Source organism: Ursus americanus, chromosome 30 (genome assembly GCF_024610735.1).
Source record: "Ursus americanus isolate L20-20 chromosome 30, mUrsAme1.1.p, whole genome shotgun sequence".
NCBI classification, from domain to species: domain Eukaryota; kingdom Metazoa; phylum Chordata; class Mammalia; order Carnivora; family Ursidae; genus Ursus; species Ursus americanus.
In genome coordinates this window covers 8449132-8467992 of record NC_142156.1, presented here as the reverse complement: position 1 = coordinate 8467992, position 18861 = coordinate 8449132, and the positions used below count along the sequence as shown (strand labels likewise).

At 50.8% G+C, this 18861-nt stretch overlaps 1 protein-coding gene across 3 annotated transcripts in view; it reads right to left on the bottom strand.

Moving 5' to 3' along the window:
- SSH1 (slingshot protein phosphatase 1) overlaps nt 1-18861 on the bottom strand; it is a 59164-nt gene that overhangs the window by 27616 nt on the left and 12687 nt on the right. The window contains exons 1-4 of one of the 3 annotated variants that reach the window (XM_045791503.2): nt 8818-18746; nt 5384-5487; nt 1531-1595; nt 956-1077 (exon numbers count right to left, since the gene is read on the bottom strand). In XM_045791503.2, the coding sequence (XP_045647459.1) occupies nt 956-1077; nt 1531-1595; nt 5384-5487; nt 8818-8903 (377 nt within the window). In that variant the 5' untranslated portion in view covers nt 8904-18746. Of the gene's footprint in view, nt 1-955; nt 1078-1511; nt 1596-5383; nt 5488-8817; nt 18747-18861 lie in introns of those variants that run through there. The other 2 variants (XM_045791502.2, XM_045791504.2) reach the window with 2 other exon arrangements.

The following is an 18861-nucleotide window of genomic DNA, read 5'->3' as shown; positions in this document are numbered from 1 at the left end:
CAAATGCACCCCCGCCACCCCGTTCCCTGCTGCCCACTTGCCCTTTAAGACACAGTGAGCTACCACAGGCTGCAGGAGCCTCCTCTCCCGTGCTTCCACGACCCCCCCGAGCATCCCTCCATCGCTGAGCCCGTCACCCCGCCATTGGGTCATGGCTCCTTCCTCGCTAAGCTTGTAGGCTCTCAGAGGTGGATGACTGCCTCGGCTGCTTCTTTGTGTACCTGGCCCCTTGCCTCATACGCAGGAGGACGCAGGAGGACGCACACACTTGCCTTAGTGGATGAGTAGATGAAAGATCACAGATACAGGGAGCCTAACTTAATCCGGTTTTCACAAACCCAGGGTCGGCAATGATCTCACGCACATTCATTTATCCTAGGTGTAAGAAGAGCTGCACGCCCTCATTTCACACACATAACAGGGTCTATGATGTAACTAACTTGGCCTCCGGTTATTGGAAAATTCCAAGCCTCTCTTCAAGCTTCTGATCAAGGACCTGTCAACAAATACTGGGGAATCCATCTGGGATGGTAGTAATACAGGGTAAGCCTATCAATCACATACTTCTACATGGGCCCGTCCGTGCTTCACGTGGCTGGCTCCTGCTTGTCCTTGGGTGTTTACCACAGCTGTCACCTCCTTCAGGAAGCCCTCCTGGCTAAGATGCTCTCTTCTACGGCACCCCCAACAGCAACCCAGTGGTAAACCTCTAAGCTCAGTGTACCTTTTCTATCCTCTCAGACCCTGAGCTGAGAGCAGAGACTGAATCTAGCACAGCACCAGGCATGCATGAGCTGTAAGGGTGTGTTCTACTGTTCTGCATGCCTGGTCATCCCTGTCACTGACCATCACACATCCCACCACCATCTCCCACGGATACGGGACCATGGAAACCTGCTCCAGTGGCAACCCATGTCTCTAGTGCAAAAGGGAAGCGCCGCCCCACCACACTCACCTTTCCTTACTGGAAAAGTCGACTCCCAGCAAGATACTCTCCTCCGTGTCCTGGCGCCCGCTGCTGTCCACCACCACCATGTACCGGACCCGCTCTGCCCAGGCGCTCTCCAAGCGCACGGCCTAGATGGGCAAAGACGCTCTCACTGGCCTGCCTTTCGAGGTGGTGGCCCCTTCCATCACCAAATCAACATCAAGGACTTCTGTTTTCTACCTTTCCCCCTGTGAGCTCAGGAATTAAGATGAGATTCTGAAGAGCAGGAACCACGTCTGGTTTACATCCCTGCACGAGGGATAGTGCTCGGCTCTGGGAAGATCCCCCAAAGTGGGCCAAATGGCTGAACAGGTTAAGATCCAGAGAATGAAGACCTCAACCCTCAGACTAACAGGGACACCTAACACATCCTTTCTCTGGACCTTGTGGGTGGTGAAGAGCACACCTGGCTCTGGCTTTTGTGAACAATTTGGGAGAATTTGCTGTAACACAGGAACTCCCCACCTCCCGCTGCTTGTGAGTAATTCCCTACCAAAGTGCACCATTAAAAATGAAAACTTGCCACTCTCGTCTCTTCTTACCAGCCTGATCCGATCCTCACAACGCAAAAGGTTGATCATCACTTGAAGATGTTGGGGCAAGTCACCTGTTGGACCAACGAAGAAAGTTTTAGAAAAGGCCCCCACCCCCCTTCTAGGCAGAAACCTGCAAGAGGCTGAGGTTAAGGGTCTGGATGAAGACCGCGAAGCCAAAATCCCCCCACCTCCACCCCAAGAGAAGCATCAAAAGACTGGGAGGCTCAATTTCTCTTACTCCACTCCTGAATGTTGCCTGATGAGGACGGGGAGATCTAGCTGACGGCCACGCTTTCAGAAGCTGCCTATATATTCTGAAATGTGGGGCGCCTGGGTGGCTCAGTCGGTTGAGCGTCAGACTCTTGATTTCGGCTCTGGTCATGATCTCAGGGTCGTGTGGTTGAGCCCCATGTGGGGTTCCATGCTCAGCATGGAGTCTGCTTGAGATTCTCTCCTCTCCTGCTGCCCCATACCCCCCTCGTGCGCCCTAGAGCGTGGCCCCCACGACGACCACCATGGTCAACGGCCACAGCGAGACCTCCATGCCTGACCACACCGCCTGGTCCCTATGCTGCTGGAGCTTTGTGGCATTCGCCTACCCCATGGAGTCTTGGGACTGGAGGGTGGCAGGTGAGGTGACTGGGGCCCAGGCCTACGCCTCTACCACCAAGTGCTTGCACATCTGGGCCCCAGTCTCGGGCCTCCTTCTGATCATTACGCTCATCATTATTTTCGCCCACTGGCTCACTGATGATTATCCAAGCAATTTCAGAGGTCGTAAAGTGTTATGAAGGCTACTAGCAGCTGTCCACGGCCTGAGGCTCACACCCCTTTTCATGGTGGTTTATATACACATCAGTCTACGATTGAATTCAATAAAGCATTCTAAAGCATGATTACTTTATAAAGGCAGTAACTCAGAGCTTCCAGCTTCTCTGAGCAATCCCAGAGCCCGGGAGGTGCCTCCGGGCTGGGGTGCACGGAGCAGAGTTTCTCAGAGCTGGGGAGTCTGCACAGACACGGAGGATCGACACAGCTGAAAACAGGCTGTGTGTTCCAGGCCGAGGGGCCCCTACCCGAGGTTTGTAACCAGTGAGTAGCAAGTGGGATTCTAACACCACTTTTTCCCCCACCTTATACATTTCATGGTTTCTTTCTGAAAGAAAGATTCATCTGCAAAGATCCTGGTCTATAAGGAAGGAGGAGGAATAACTCCTAGAAGATCTATATTAATGCTGATTTGCACCACGCCAAGGAGGAACAGAATTATCTTTAAAAAGACATTATCCTACAGCTCACAACCAGAATCCCAGAAGGATCAATACCCTGGATTCGTTCCTTTTGCAAAGGCATCTTTTGAATTTTAGGGCAGGCTGACAGATGACGTCCAAATCGTCCTTCTTGCCTCAGAGAGGACTCGGGTCGTTGGAAGCTGGCCCCTCTTGTCTGTTCTCTCCGCGACAGGATAGCACGGCGTAAGACACCCACACTGGCACTGCTTTCCATAAGGAATGATTGGCAGGTAACGGCTCACATTTAAGAGGACGTGGAGCTCCTCATCCCCCCTTCTCTATCCAACAGCACCCGCACCTGTCCTGACCCTACTGCCCCAGTGGCACACACCCGCCTTGGCTGGTCCTGGGCTCGCCTGCACGCCACCACCGTCCACCCCAAGCCTCAGAAGCACGCAGATGAAAGCCAAAACAAGCCCCTTTGTCTGGTGAGTGCCTAAATGAAAGGGACATTTTCCACACAGATAGGCTCCTTTCAGTGGGACTGCTTGTGGAGACGTGGAATTGCTGACCGACAGAACTCCCAACCGCAGCCTGGCATGCACACGCTGCCTCGATGTGCTGCAGTGTACGCTCAGCACTTGCGGCAAGATCAGAGACTGTACGCCTAAAGTAGAGGCCGCCGCCAGAGTCTCGGACTGCGGACTGGCTGCAATGACCTGAATGACTTTTGCACAGACAGAATCCAGCCTCACTCGTTCTCAGCTCTGCATGATTGCTGACGGGACTGGGGGCCATCCAGGCCACCTGACAGTGATTCTAGAAAAACAGGAATTGAGGGAAAGTCCAGACTGCGCCTGCCCCAGGGTCATTTCCTGAGAGTCCTGGGACAGTCACCATCCCTCTTGCTTTTCTGAGCTCATTGGCCATTCCAGCCAGACCTCGGGGGCAGAAGAGCCGCCAAGCCTGTAGCTTTCTTCTTACTGTCCTGTCCATTCCAGAGATGCATGAACCAGCCCGACTTTTGGTTTTTACATGGTTTTGCACTTGCACCCCCAAGCTCCACACAGTATGAAAACACTACATCAGAGGATGGAGACACTGTATACTATGGGTAAACAAAGCTGGAGCATTCGCTTTGCTGTCTGTGGTAAGACATGAACAACGGTTAAATTCCTAACAGGGCAGAACCATTAGCGGATTCAAGAAAGAAGGTTCTGCTTGTAGTATTACGGTACTCGAAGTCACTGTAGTAATAATCAGAGCTACCATACACACAGAACCCATGAGGGGAGAAATATGTTACATGCATACATTTTTTTAAAGTAGGCTCCACGCTGAAAAGGCTTAAACTCATGACCCTGAGATCAAGACCTGAGCCGAGATCAAGAGTCAGACACTTAACCGACTGAGCCGCCCAGGCGCCCCTACATGCATACATTTTAAATTCCACCCTGTCTGAGGTACTGGTATTTGATGCCCATTGTAAAGATGGGGTAACTGAGGCTCAGAAGTCGACCGTGACTGTTCAGTGAGTTGTAGGGACTGGGATCAGAAGCCAGGTCTGTCTGGCTCCAAAACACACATTCTTGCCCCAAACTACGCCGCCTCCTTGTGCTAGACAACTGTTTTCTGAGCTTCGAACAGAGCTCAATCTTGATTCCAAGTATCAGTATGTGAAAATACCAACTGACCCATGGTGTTCTTTATAAAGTGTAAGACACGAAATTCTAACCTAGGCACTCAGATCCAAAATGAGGCGAGATGACTTGAGGTGAGAGACAAAATGATCACAGTGACAAGAAAACTGGCCCCAACTGCTGGCTGCTTTCGCCTGCTCTTGTTGCGAGGGTCAGAGGGCTTGGCAGGTCGCACTGAGAATGCACTGTCTGTCCCAGAAGGGCCCGCAGAGGCTACGGGCCCATTACAAAGACGCACTTGTATGTAATGTTTTCTGGTTCCTCTTTTCAAACTGCTTTCGGTGTCAGAGTTCAGTCACCTCAGAAAACCAGTCTCTCCTACTACGTGGGCATTTCCTACCTGTGTGCTATTGGACCTAAACGAATACTGGGTATGATCCCCACCTTATCACTTCTGTCTACTTTCAAAAACCAAATCCACTGTTAAATCCTGAAGGCTTCCCACCCCAATGCCTGCCAAAGACTCGTAAAGAAACTCCCCAGATGAGAGCTTCCCAGAAGCTCAGAGAAATGACCAGAGTCCTCAGAGAAGGTACACGGCATCCCAAGGTGGTTATATTCAAGGCGACAACGTCTGGCTATCACATGTTCTGGTGCACTTGTTAAGAAAACTCATACTGTAACTTAAAATCTGCAGTTAACTGATAAACCGTGGGTGGGAAATCGTTACACCCGAACAGAGCGCTGCCGACTGCCTTACTTCTCGCATCAACACACACGGACCGCGGGGCACTAGCTCACGGTGCTACCTGGAAGACGTGCACGGCTTACCTGCTCAAGCAAAGAGCTGCTGCTTTGCCCCGGGCGTGACAAGCCTGTGTTCCACTATTCCTCTGGCCTTGAAAACCAGCCACTTGCTCACCCCCGGGAACGGAAGCTCCCCCCATCGCACAGAAAATAAATTCCAAGGTAAGAACCTCAATTTACCTGCATGCTTGTGGGGATGCTGGAGACTTCGCTGGCTTTGAGGGCTGTTTCCCTGCTGTAAGAAGAGGGCTGCTCCTTTCACCATGAAAAAGCTCTCACTTAAGCTGGGAAGAATAAAACCAGAGAGCACAGTCAGGCTGGAATTCGGAGAGGAAAAGGAGCAAAGACATGCAGCAGAGGAAAAGCTTTCGTGCGGACCAACGGCACATGCGATGCACGCGGGACAAAACGGCTTTTATGATCATTCTGCACTGCATTCTTCCCACACCTTCACTACGAGCTTGCTGCTGGAGAGTCTGCGTGATGGACTCAGGCTTTGGCCCAAACGCCCCAGGTTGTTGTGGCTCTTGCAAGGCCGAGAGCCCCCTCTTGTAGGATTACTCTAAAAGATCTCACTACGGAATCTTTGTGACTCCCTGACTTATGACAACTTCAGGGATCTCAGTGCCTTCCCTTGATGGAACAGAGAGAAGAGGAAGCTATACTTTCACCACTGGTTTGCATCTTAACAACAGCCGGTGGTTCCTGAAGGGCGACTGAACTTAGTCAAGGATACGGTGTCACTGCTGTGGTAGAAAACCCCCAACGGACAAAAGGAATTTCTCAGGAGAAGGAACCTTTGGTTTTTTCGTTATTTTAAAACAGCAATAACATTTACAGTCGACATACAACTTGAGAAGTTACCATTTAAATTTTAAACATTTCATGATTTGGCTCTCCAAAAAAATCTTTGGCTCACGCAGAAATTTAGACTATAACAGACTGTATCACCTACTAGTTATTACCAATTATTCGAAAATACTGCTGATGCTGAAAATTACCCATAAAATGCACTAACGTTATTAACAGTGGTTGTGTTGTTTTGTTTTGTTTTGTTTTGTTTTGTTTTGTTTAGGGGGGCTGGACCACCTACGATCATCTTCTTTCTCTTTTTGGCTTCTTCCAAATCTTCTATACTGAGCAAACATTCACTTTTTAAAATGATTATTTTTTATTTGATTTTCAGAATAAGGGAAGACGTACTACACGTTATAATGGAAACGCATTTTATTTCTATTAACTTCATGAAAGATACAGTTCACAACGAAGGGAACTCTAAAAATCATTAAATCTCTCCTGAGCATATCTCAGCTGACATATACGTGATTTGAAGGGAAAATCTCCAAGAAAAGGCAGCACTTTTTTGTGTGTGTTTGTTTTAACAGAAAACAAATCGATTCCTGACAGAAATACAGGGACATTTTCTGTAAATATGAAAAAAGCAAGATCACCTTCTCTTCAGACGTCTTATCGTTAGTAGTTAAAAGTTCTAAACCCTGGAATAGAAACGTCAGCTAAGTCTAATATACAACTCTAAGTCACTAAGGTGCTAAGAACACTCACCACATTGAACTCAGTGGCTCCTGCAATCAGAAAAACAGTGACCTTGTCTAATATGAAGTCCACAATAGAATCGATGGCTTCTCCTGCTTGACTTCTCACGCCAAAAACAGTGACTCTGCTCAAATATCCAACGATAAGGCTGAGGGCTGCCTCTCTTATTCGGGCCTTTGAGTTATTGGTGGTTTTGTAGATTTCATTTACCAATAGTTTACATCTGTACGGCTTTTCGCTTTTCTTCATTTAGTACCCCCAATGTGCTGCCACCCCATCCTTTCCACTCTGTCAGCTGTATGTTTGTGTAGCCAGTTTCAAGAGCTGGGGAACCCAGGATTATAAAGACTGAAAGAGGGGGCGCCTGGCTGTCTGAGCCGACCTGTGACTCTTGATCTCAGGGTTGTGAGTTCAAACCCCACACCGGGCGTAGAGATTCCTTAAAAATAAAATCGTAAAAAAAAAAAAAAAAAATACCGAGGGGCACCTGGGTGGCTCAGTCGGTTAAGTGTCTGACTCTTGATTTCAGCTTAGGTCATGATCTCAGGGTTATGAGATTGAACCCTAGGTTAGCTCCAGTAATGGACATGGAGCCTGCTTCTGATTCTCTCTCTCCCTCTCTCCCTGCCCCCACAAAAAAAGAAAGAAAGAAAGAAAGAAAGAAAGAAAGAAAGAAAAAGAAAAGGAAAAAAAAAATCCATACAGACCAGAAGCCTGAAAGCTCTGGAAACAGCCAGCCATTAATGGTGACCTTTGCCTTGGAAATCATGGGCAAAAATTCCCCTTGGTTTCCCTTACATTTCCTTCGGGGGGGGGGGGGGAAGGGAACAATGCAAAAGAATAGGCTGGTTTTATCCCGTGATCGCTTACAGGGCCAGTTGTGTGTTCCTGTGACTGATAAAGAATCAGAGGCCCCCATCTACGTATAAAGTCAGGGGCCCGTGTGGATGGGGGCCCTGGAACACTGCCTCTGCCCTCCCCTCGCAGCCACGAGGCACAAGCGTTTACGGTAATGAGTGAGATGTAAAGCTGCGGGGAAGCCCACAAAGTGAGACTGCCCTGAGTCTGGGGAGACAGCAAGCAGATACGACATGAGGGTGACCGCACACGATGACTCTTGCGGCCAAGAAGCTGGAGAGCATGGGCAGTCACAGCATTTACGAAAACAAAATGCAGACACTCTCTGTGACCCTGTTTCCTGTCTTCTGCTCTGAGCTCACTCCAGGCCCTGAGCCTCAGGCACCCTCTGGGTGCCCGGTGAGAACACCCTTTCCCGCAACCAGGGCTCCATGGGGTTCTCTGTGACAGGCTTCTAATACAGGGAAGCATGGTACCCCGATTTGCAAGTCCCGGGGCACCAAGCTGGGGGTGTCCTTTAAGAAATCCATTTTGGGGGGATGCCCGGGTGGCTCAGTCAGTGAAGTGTCTGCCTTCAGCTCAGGTCACGATCCCGGAGTCCTGGGATCCAGCCCCGCTGAGGGCTCCCTGGTCAGCAGGGAGTCTGCTTCTCCCTCTTCCCCCCCACCCGCCCCACCCTGCTCATTCTCTGTCTCTCTCAAATAAATATAATCTTTAAAACAAAAAAAAAGAAAAAGGAGAAAGAATCCCTTTTGGGGATGGCACACCCATTTTACTAGGTTCTTGGGGCAAGAAAGTACAGACCCATAAACTACCCAACCCAGCTACAGAAAAATCAGCCTTCTCCCCCAAAATGCTCGTGTCCTAAAAAGTGTGTGACTGAAGTTCCAGAAAGGTCAGACCCCGACCAATAAAAGTGAACTGTTTTCCTCCATGGCTTTAAGAAAAACCCTGGTAGGAGAGTAAAAACGAGTTCAGCCCCGGCCCTCCCTGCCTGCACCCTCACCGAGGGCTTTTATCTCCGCAGCACAAATATGCTCAGACACTGGTGACCGCCCGCTTCAGGAGACGACACAGCATTAAGAGTTTTCTACGAGGCAGTAAGGACAGATGAAAAACCCCAGCCCTCACAGCATAAACGGCCAGTGTCCTCCAGAAACCAATACGTGGTAGGAACAGAGAGATGGGGTAGTGATACGTACTAATTCGGGCTGGAAACCTCAGAAGAGCGGAAGCTGTGAGCTGGCTGAAGGGAGACGCAGAAGTCAGGGAAATAAACCCCGTTCATGACAGCCGGCTTCCCATCTTTAACTGCCCCCGAGCGCCCGCCTTGCACTGCCTCCGGAGAAAGACGCAAGGGAAGGAAGGGGCCGGAGTCCTTCCTTCGGCAGGAGTCCCCGTCCCGATGATGTTCCCACCCAGAGCGTGAATGGCTCTTGTGGGACTCTTGTCTTCCCCTGATATTTGGGTTTAAAAAGGCCCTTGTCCCTGCATATCCAGATGAAAGAGGGCCATTCAGAGGGGCAAAACAGCTGAAGTTCCTCTAATCACTTTACTCCTACGGTTTTTGTAGGCCTTAGGAACAAGCACCAGGGGGTGTATTACATCGTGGGGGAAACAGCTGGCCGCCAAGGAACAGCTCCAGAGCAATGAGGACCCCATTCTGGTTGAAATCGACAGCCTGAAGGACTCCTATTTCTGTCAAATTGCCACCCATTCACCCAGCGGTGACCGTGGGCAGCTGCCGCAGTTAGCCCGTGTTGTCAAAGCATTCTGAAAATTCTTCAGTCATGCTAATCGCTGCCTGAGGAGGCGAAGGGGGCTGAGCGGGGAGAAGCCAGGTAGAGGGAGCCGCATATGCACACATAGGAGGAGCTCAGAGAACCGCAGGCACGGTGGGCAGGGCAGGCTGCAAAGGGAAAGCAGGCCCAGGTCCCCAAGGGCCAGGTTGGAGACCCTGAAACCCGCCCTGCAGGAGCCAGCAGGTGCTGTTTTTGGCGCTTCCTGGGGCGGGCGAAGTAAATCAAGGACTCAGGAGTAGCCACCCTGCAGGGCAGACTGGGATAAGCACCCAAAGAAAGGAGCCCTGCTCGTGTTCTGAAGAGGGAAGAGGGGAGCATGTAACTGGCGGATTTTGGAACGCTTCCTGAAGGACGGAGCACCGGGCAGAGACTCCTGGGGAGGCCTTGTCTGCAAGCTTCACCCCCCACCCAAGCTTCCGAAGGATAGATTAATCCTCACAAGAGGATTAAGTGGGGGCACATACTACAATGATTCTGCAGTGGAGGAAACTACAGCTTGCCCAGGAACATAATAACATCTTTACAAGTTGGGACGAGACCCAAATCTCTCCGCCCCACGCCCATCTTCATAAGCCTGGGAGTGCCCCGCGTCCCTACCAGCCCAGAGCGAGACTCAGAGCCGTTATCCTGACGTCACCTCTGCCCCTGCCTGCCCTGGCGGCTACGTGCAGGGTAACTAACTGCAGGCCGCTCTGGCTACGCTGTAGCACGTCACTGCCAGGCAGCCCTTCCTCCCAGCAGGGGAAAGCATCGCGCGGAGTTAAGGGAGAGCAGCCATGGTCCAGGGAAACAGGACTCCAGCACGAGAAGACTGGCTGTCCCACCAGCCCTGGGGGCAAGCAGGAGGCCTGGGGGACCACCGCCACTACCCTGCCCACGGGCTCCACGACAGTTCTGGGGCTGGACACGGCGTCTGGTCCCTGTGGACTGAATGGGAATCCAGAGGCGGAGTTCTGTAGGCAGCACGGCCACGACACTGGTCGAGAAGCCGCCTTCAGGACAGGCTTCTTACCAACAGCACTGTCATTTACTGAGTGCCTGCTGCGTGGCAGACACTGTGGCCTGGTGGTGCGAGGCTGCTCCGTGGCGTCCAGCTCCCACAGCTCGGCAGGCCAGGCAGCGTTTTCTCCAAACGACACATGAAGAAAGCTGTCAAGTCCTACAGCACAACGTCTAGGGACCACCTCGTTTTTAACCAACTCCCTTGGTGGCTATGGGGCACACTGGGCTTCAAGAAAATAAAATGCAGTGGTCTGGGAATCCATACTTCTGGGCTCTAATTTATGTTTCACTCTACGTTTGTTGTGATAATCACTCACAGGGTGCTGTTTATTCACTCCAACAGCCAAACACCTGCAGACGGGGGAGCTCAACGGGAAGCCAAGCCTGCCCAAGTGTCAATAAAGGTACAAACAATAATCCTCTCTAAGGAACGGGTCTCTGTTCGGGTGGTTTGGGTGTGTGCTGTTCCTTGAAACAGCAACACAATTCCTGGAAAAAAGGAAAGACGAGGTGTAGAAACACCACACGACGGAAGTATTATGCTCCCGCCCCGATTTCCAACACTGGCTATACATCTGAAGAACGCGCAGAACTTCTAGAACTGGGTCGTGCCCAGGTCCAGCCTCAGCCGATTCTAACTGGAAACGTCTGCGGTTAAGTCCAGGCATCTGCGTTTTAAGAAGTTCCGGAAGCGCTCCTGATGCAGAGTGAGAACCTCCCAATGTCACAGGAACAGAAGACACAGAGACAACCGGCGTCCGCCGTGGGTTTCACACACTAGGTACATGATCGATGTTTCCCGCTGGTGAAAAAGAGCACCAAAAAAAGGAGAGCAGACACGATTCGGTGCAATGAGGGGAGGTCATGCTAGGTCAAAAACCAAAAGAATACCCTCCTTGGATTAGCGTATAAATGCACCTGCCCCTCTTCTACCAAACACTTTCAGAGTCCTGGCCTTTGAAAGGCAGCCCCGCCTTTGTTAGGACAGTAACAAAACGGACACATCGGCCCTGGGATGGGCTCTGCCGTGGAGAGCATTCTGGCTAACGTCGGGCCCTTGGTCTTTACGACACTCTTCCCTGCAGGCCAAGCCAGGGGTTATTATACTCATCTTAAAGATGAGGAAACAGAAAGTTTAGACTAACTGGTATGATTTTAGTATTTCCGATGCTACATCTCACAGAAAATCAGAGAATCGGAGCCCAAAGCAGAAGCTCTGAAAAGAATCCCAAACTGACGGGACTGGCTGAAACACTGAACTGTTTCTATGTGGAGATCAAGCCTCGATTCCCTCGGCTCTGCACGGGTGATGGCTGAGGGCACTGTGATTTGTCTAGCGGGTGTGATGACAATTCTAGGGGAAAAAAAGGAATGAATGTAAAGTTAAAGTTGTCACCACAGAAAAGGTGGGTGCCAGTGGGGGCTCCCGAGAGGAGTTTCTGTTAAGTGTGTTTCGATGAACAAATATTTGCTGTGCGTGGTCAGTGCTAAGTGCTGGGAATGCAGAAATAAACCAGACGCGGCTCCTGCCTTGGGGCGACGCTACATTCCAGGGGTCAGACGGATGCCGACGGTAACTGCAGCGGGACAGGGCAGGTTCCACCTAGAGGCATCTACAGGGTGCTACAGGTGCACGCACATATGCACACGTGCACAGACACGGGAGGGGCGCCCAGCACAGCCTGGGGGTCCAAGATCTCCCTGGAAGAAACGACACCAGGCTGGGCCTCAGAGGACCCATGAACACAGAAGAGGGGGGTGGGGAGCAGGACAGCAGGAAGATTATGTTAGACATACCCCATGACAAACAGAGGAAGACCTGGGCTCTGCCGTAAAAGGCCCCACTGTGAATGCCTAAATGCCTATTCTGGTTTACAAGTCAGTGCCTTGTAAGTTTGGTTAGCATAAGTTGGTTTCTCAGAACTTGATCATCCCCTGGTGTGCTAATAAACTCAAGTTTCAGAACGTGCAAAGGTAAGAACCAAACCTTGGGCCTCAAGTTGAGCCATCAACCTGTCAATGTAAGTTCTCAGCACCCGGATGCTTAGTACACCGATGGCTCTCAATGGGAGCGGTTTTAAATAAATACATGTTAATGATACCTTCTGCCTGAACGGTGCCCTACAGTTTTTGGAGAGCTTGCCCTTCCCTTTTTTCACTTAATTCTTACAATTTCATGCTTCTGACGAAGGGGTCAAGACAGAGAAGAGGAATGACCTGTCTGTGGTCACATGTCTACGGAGCGGCAGAACTGCGCTGAGAAGCTCCCTGTTCGGCGCCCTCGCGGCAGGACGCCTGGGTCAGAGGGCACGATGGCCTGCCTGCCCCGTGGCTCTGGAAGCAGCAGGCAAAGCCGGATGGATACGGATCTGCCTCAAAACCCCTACTGGCGATGGTCTGGATGGATTCAGACCCCATTCCTGGCAAAATGAAGTTTGTGAAGACGGAGAGATCAAAGACTGACTATTTGCTCTCCCTTGGGTCCTTCCCTCACTTTGAACTCATGGTCAAGAGTCATTAAGAACCCAGAGTCGTGCCAAGGCCCTGTTCCTTTTCACTTTGTGCTTCACAAAGCAGCTCGGCAGGGCCTCGTCCCAAACACCATTCTTCAGAGCGTAAGAAAACAAGTAACTCACCTGATACACCTCCCAGCAAGAGCTCCCCAATGGCTCCCCTACACACAGAATGCTGAGGAGAGGGAAATTCCAGCTCTGCAGGGCATTCTACTTAGGGAACCGGGTCACAGGCAAGAAATGCTGGCAGGGCTCAGTACAAATGTCTCTGCTGCTGGGGCATGTATTGTTTGGCTAGAAGGCGTAGGCTTTTCTCAGAGAGAAGGAATGTCCAGAAGTATTTCAGACAGTAAGAGACATTCTCTGAAGCCAGCTACACAGCTCTCCTTCATATCAACGGGTAGGAGCAAGCAGCTCCTACCAAGAATATGCCAGCAAGCTCGCAGCAGCAGGATTTTCCCCCACCCCACCGAAGAAAGACTGCAAATGATGTGCCCGGAGTTGGCTCTCCAAACCTTTGGATGGTTCTTTCATGCATCCCCCTCCCGCCCGCAAGAGCCTCAGGCCCCCCGCCTGGGGAAGCTCAAGCTGGTGTATCTTCCTCTGTGCATCTGGGATACCAGGATCTAAGCCCCCTGAGGAGGGCAGAAGACACAAAGGCTGCATTGTACTGGAAATGCAGTGGCAGCAAAGACAACGTAGCCAGCCAGAAATAACAGGCACACGGAGGAAATGTTTTTGAAACAACGCACAAATTCCAAGGACAGATGATCTCAACCGTCCCAGGTCCTTTGCCCTTTCTTTTTGGTATGCAGCCCCATCCCACATTCATTGGCCGCTGAGTCCTAACCTTTCCCGAGGTCCCTTCCTCCCCAGTTCCTCAGTCACTGCTCCAGTTTCTGGCCCCCCTCGTCCCCGCGAGCCACGCCACATCTCCTGGGCCCCGCTGCGTGCCTGGCTCTATGCTGGGTACTCAGAACGTTTCGGCAAGAGAGTGGACATGCTCTCTATCTGCACTGTCCCAGAGGGGAACCACTAGCCACAGGCACCTACCGAACACTGACAGTGTGGTAAGTGTGACCAATCAACTGAATTTGTCATTTTATTAATTCTAATTAAATTCTAGTTGAATGAGCCACATGTGGCTAGCAGCGATGGTGGAGGGTGGCTCAGCTTCAAGAGCTCTGTCTACAGAGAACCAGGGCAGGGACCTCTGGCCTCCAATCTACCACACAGATCCTAACCACAGCTCTTGTTACGCCCTTCCCAGCTCCAGAACTTTCAACGATGGCACATTTTCTGTAGAGTCCAACCTGCTTCTGCTAGCTTTCTATAGTAGCTACAATTAGCCATGCTGCTGACCTCAGTTTCATTCATCTGACACTCTCTGACCTCAGGAGCTCATAAAACAATCAGAAAAAGTGATTTATGATAAAAACCTTCCGCGTATGACCTCATACCCGATTCCTCCCATACTCCACGTAGTCTCTGCTTTCTCTCTGTGCAGTTGTCCTCATCGACTCCTCTACCCTGGACTCGGTTCACTGCCTTCCCTCTCTTATCTGCCTCCCTGCCTTGTGCCCACCTGCCAGTGTCCCCACCTCCTCCGGGAAGCCCTCCCTTGCAGCCCCAGCTGCCAGCCGTGGGTTTTCCCTTTCAACATCTCAAAGCACCTTCTCTCTTCTTGCAGGTTAAGGAAGCTGAGGCTTAGAGGTTAAGTCACTTGTCTGAGGTCAGACACTTAGGACGTGATAGGAACCTAAGGCCCCTGGTTCCCAAACTGTGTTCACAGACATACTTACTACTAACTAATGGTGAAGTTATCCTCACACCAGCGTATCTAAACTTCGCAGTGGGACTCGAGGGCCAGAACACATGTCATTTTCTAAAGCTCCTTCTTCACCTGGCATACAGGAGACTCTAACTAAATACCAACGAACTCAGCGAGCTGGCCTCCTCGTCAGTGTCAAAGCACTGCATGACTAACTCACCTTGGTAATCTCTAAGCAGCTCGAGCATGGGGGGCTCACCACCCGCAGGACGCACTGGACACGGAAGACTCACCACATAAAGGCCGTAAGTGGACATACAGTCACCTGGCAGTCAGGCCCTCTTGGCAACCAAGGGCATTGAACAACACAACAAGTCTTCCACGTCACCTTGAGTGTTTTGACAGCTAGACCTATGACTTCTCCATCTCTGGATCCCCGAGGGCCCAAAAGGCAGTGTGCACTCAATGACTGGAACGCTAATAATGAACATCTTTGTTGAGTGTCAGGCTAAGCAATCTGTACATATTAACTAACCTAATCCTCAGGGTCCATCTTGGAGGGAAACTGAGGCTCAGAGAGGCTGAGCTGCTTGCCTATGTTCACAGGGCCAAGAAGTGGAAGAGCCAGGACAGGGAACCAGGAGGAGGACTCCGACACACTGGACCTCTGCTGAACGGACACCTCAGGAAAACAGCATCAAAAATGCTGAACGGACATCTCAAGAAAACAGCATCTTCTCCAACAATTCAGGCCCAAGACCATCTGGCGGACAGAACCAGGCAGGCATCTGAGCTGGGCAGGGGTGCGGTGAGCAGGGCTGGAAAGGCATCTATGCAGATGAGAAGTGACTGCAGAGATGGGAGGCTGGTGACAGCCAGGGAGACTGATCAAATGAGCAAATGTTTTAGGGACAATTTGGAGCCGGATTTCTGATGGTCAGGGAAGGGAGTCACAAATATACAGACAGAGAGAAAACTAGAATGAACTCTGAGATGTTGGATCTGAGAGGAAGGCATCAGTCTGAACTCATGGTTCCCAAAATTATTTAAATAGAGAACTAGAAATGCAGGTGCGTGTGCACACACACACTCCCTAATTCTGCCCCCTACGAGGGCCTGAGGAGGGCAACACCCCCATAGTGATAAGCACACCTTGTAAATTCTATTCTCCACTAAACGGAAGCAGGGCCCCTTGGACAAATGACCAATTCCAGATATGTGGCAGAGAAAGTACAAGATGAGGCCTGGGACATCTGGTATCAGAAAGCAAGGCAGTGCTGAAGGATGGCGGGGACAGGTCAAGGGTCACAGAAACCAGCTTGAACATGACCCCAGTGGCCAAGTCGGGGACTCTGAAGTCAATAATATGACCAGTGGATTATAAACCGTGGAATAAAACAGAGAAACATAAGTCCATATAGATATAAATAAACAGAAAGTTGACGGGGGGTGGGATTAACATGATTTCCAAGTATCACCCCCAAAAATACTTCTTAATGATAAAGGGGAAAAGAAGAACCATAGAGTAAAGGAGCCATGCAAAACTCACCTGGGTGCCCAAAGTGAACATCACCAGAAACAGGACAAACCAAAATCGAGTGCCCCCTGGCGGGACTCGAGGCTAAGTGCACAGCATGGCTCCTGGGCTATTCCTGCTAGAGACCCCACCCAGATCTAAGCTCCAGGGAGCACCACGCGAACCTAAACCCAGGGACAGTCTACGAAATGACAGGCCTGTCCCCTGCAAAGTGTCCCATTCATAAAAGTCAAAAAAAGACGGAGGACATGTGCTAGAATGAAGGAGACTCAGGCAGGACACCTACAAGCCACATGCAATCCCGAACTGGACCCTTACATTACCGAGGAGGTTACTGAGTCAAAGGGCCGACCTTGACTGGGCTCTGAGGGTGGGACGGTGGTCATGTGTCAGGGTCAAGGGTCAAAGGTCTCCTCTGTAGAAGGCCATTATCTGTATGCAAAGGGCGATGGGCATCAGGCTGGCGACTTTACTCTCAAATGGTTCAGAAAAAAAGTTCTTTGTGTAGAACTTTCCTGTAAGTTTTATATTGTCTCAAAAATCTAAAAAACTATTTGGAAAATTTCCACTTAATTGGATTTTGGGAAAATATTACTTGTAATTTTTCTTTATTGGCAGGTGATAAAAGCTTTTAAGACTACTTTATGGGTCATTGCCACGGGCATACTTCATGGCCTTCCTCTTCCATGTTTTGGGAGACTTTTATACCCTCACCCATGGAGATCTCCACCTGCCTTAGGACCCTTTTCCTTCTCTGCATTTTCCAAGATGGAGGCAGCCTTGCTTCGTGCGTGAGGCAGCAGAGAATGATGGGAAACGCTGCTCTCCCAGGTCCTCCTGGTCTTTGTGTATCCAGAGTTTGGGGGCCTCATGCACACACAGCCCTGACCCATGGAAAACCTAATTTTAGCATCTTCCTGCTTGAGACCACACTTCTGAAACAGCGGGAGGCCAACCTGCCCGTGCGAGCCTCCCATTGTGAAGAGCGCATGAAGTCAGGACGCTACAGGCCCACAGGATGTGACTCAGCATCCTGTTTTCAATGTTTGGGGCGGCCAGCAGCTTTGGCACCAAGTCCTGCCGCTGACCTCACCTCTTCAGACCACAAATACCCAGGTTAATTGGTGGGACGGGCCTGTAACATCAGCTCCCTCTGTGGGCCTCAGGGCTAAACCTAAGACAACCTGCTTATCCGCCCACCACACTGGGCCGTCTTAGGAACACCCACAGGTGGCCATCAGGAAGGGTTCTTCGGAGGAACAAACCTGGTGGTATTTTAAAGAATATCATGAACCAAGCAACTGATCTTATTTCTCTCTTTGCTTTGACTACTAGGATGCTCAAAGTCAGATCTGTAGCCATGCTCCGGCAACTGTACCAATGTTACGCTGTGCATTCCATGTACAAATCTCTTGGCTTCATCTTATTTTCCCCTACTTTCCCGCTTTTCTCATTAATTTTACATTATATTGTTTTCTCTGAGTTTCATAAGGTGTTTCAAATCCCCTTTGGACAAAGCTATGGCAGACACAGCATACCCACATTGTCTGTGGTGGGTCAAGACTCTTTTTTTTATTTAACAATGGACCCCCAGCATTCGGCAAAGAACCCGATATATATGCACTAAATATATACGGCTGAACTGATAAATAAAGCAAATAGCTCAAAAACTGCCTCCATTACCATGACCATTACATGCCTCACAGGAGACACTTTTCCCTCCCACCCCACATGGTGGGGTCAGCACAGGGGTGCCCAGGGCCCAGAGAGCAGGCCCCTTAGGGAGCCCTCTTGCTGCGTGGGTCAGTGGCCTCAACCCCAGACCCAAGGAGCCACTCCAAACCTCCACCTGCTACAGACCAGGCACGGAACAGACAGGCCTGGACAGGTGGGAAATGACAAGTGATATCCAGGGTGGCAGCCACCTGGCTCTCTCCAAACCACATCCTTCCCTGGCGGGAATTTCGACTGCGCCCAGATTTGGGGAAACACACCTGGAGAACTCTTGCCAAGGCGCGTGCCAAGACCCGACCGGGGGTCACTTCTGTCGGTGTAGGGTGGCCCCCAGCAGCGAGAGCATCAGACGTTTCCTAACACGGAACAACCACCGCTTTCTTTGAAACAAAGTCTTTTTAGAAATAACTTCAAAAGTAGCCATTAAAAAAAAAAATGGTAAAAATAAAGGCCTACAAGACATGATGCTTCCCCGATAAAGGCCTGGTACAAGGTTCAGTAGAACTTGGGAGGGAAATAGGTCGCACGTTGGCTGTTTCTCCTCTCGAATTCCACGGGGTTGACCTTTTGGTCTTTTGTGGCGAAACTTGGGATCTATGGAGGGGAAGAAGGTCAGGAGGGGCAGCTGGAGGGGCTGGCAGTCACTGCCATCAATGAAAATAACAGCTAAAAAAAAAACCCAACTGAACAAACACCCCATGTGTCCAGCACTATGAGCAAGGACTCTGCGCCCATGCAGTAAAACATTCTCCCTAAGCCTCCCGAGGGTCCCCAGAGGTTTCGAGGAGGGCAGGCGGCTGGCCCCAGGTCACAGTCATGCAGGCAGCTGGGTGGCAGGGCCCGTACCCTGACCTGGAGGCCAGGCCCAGGCCCATGTGGGACCTCTG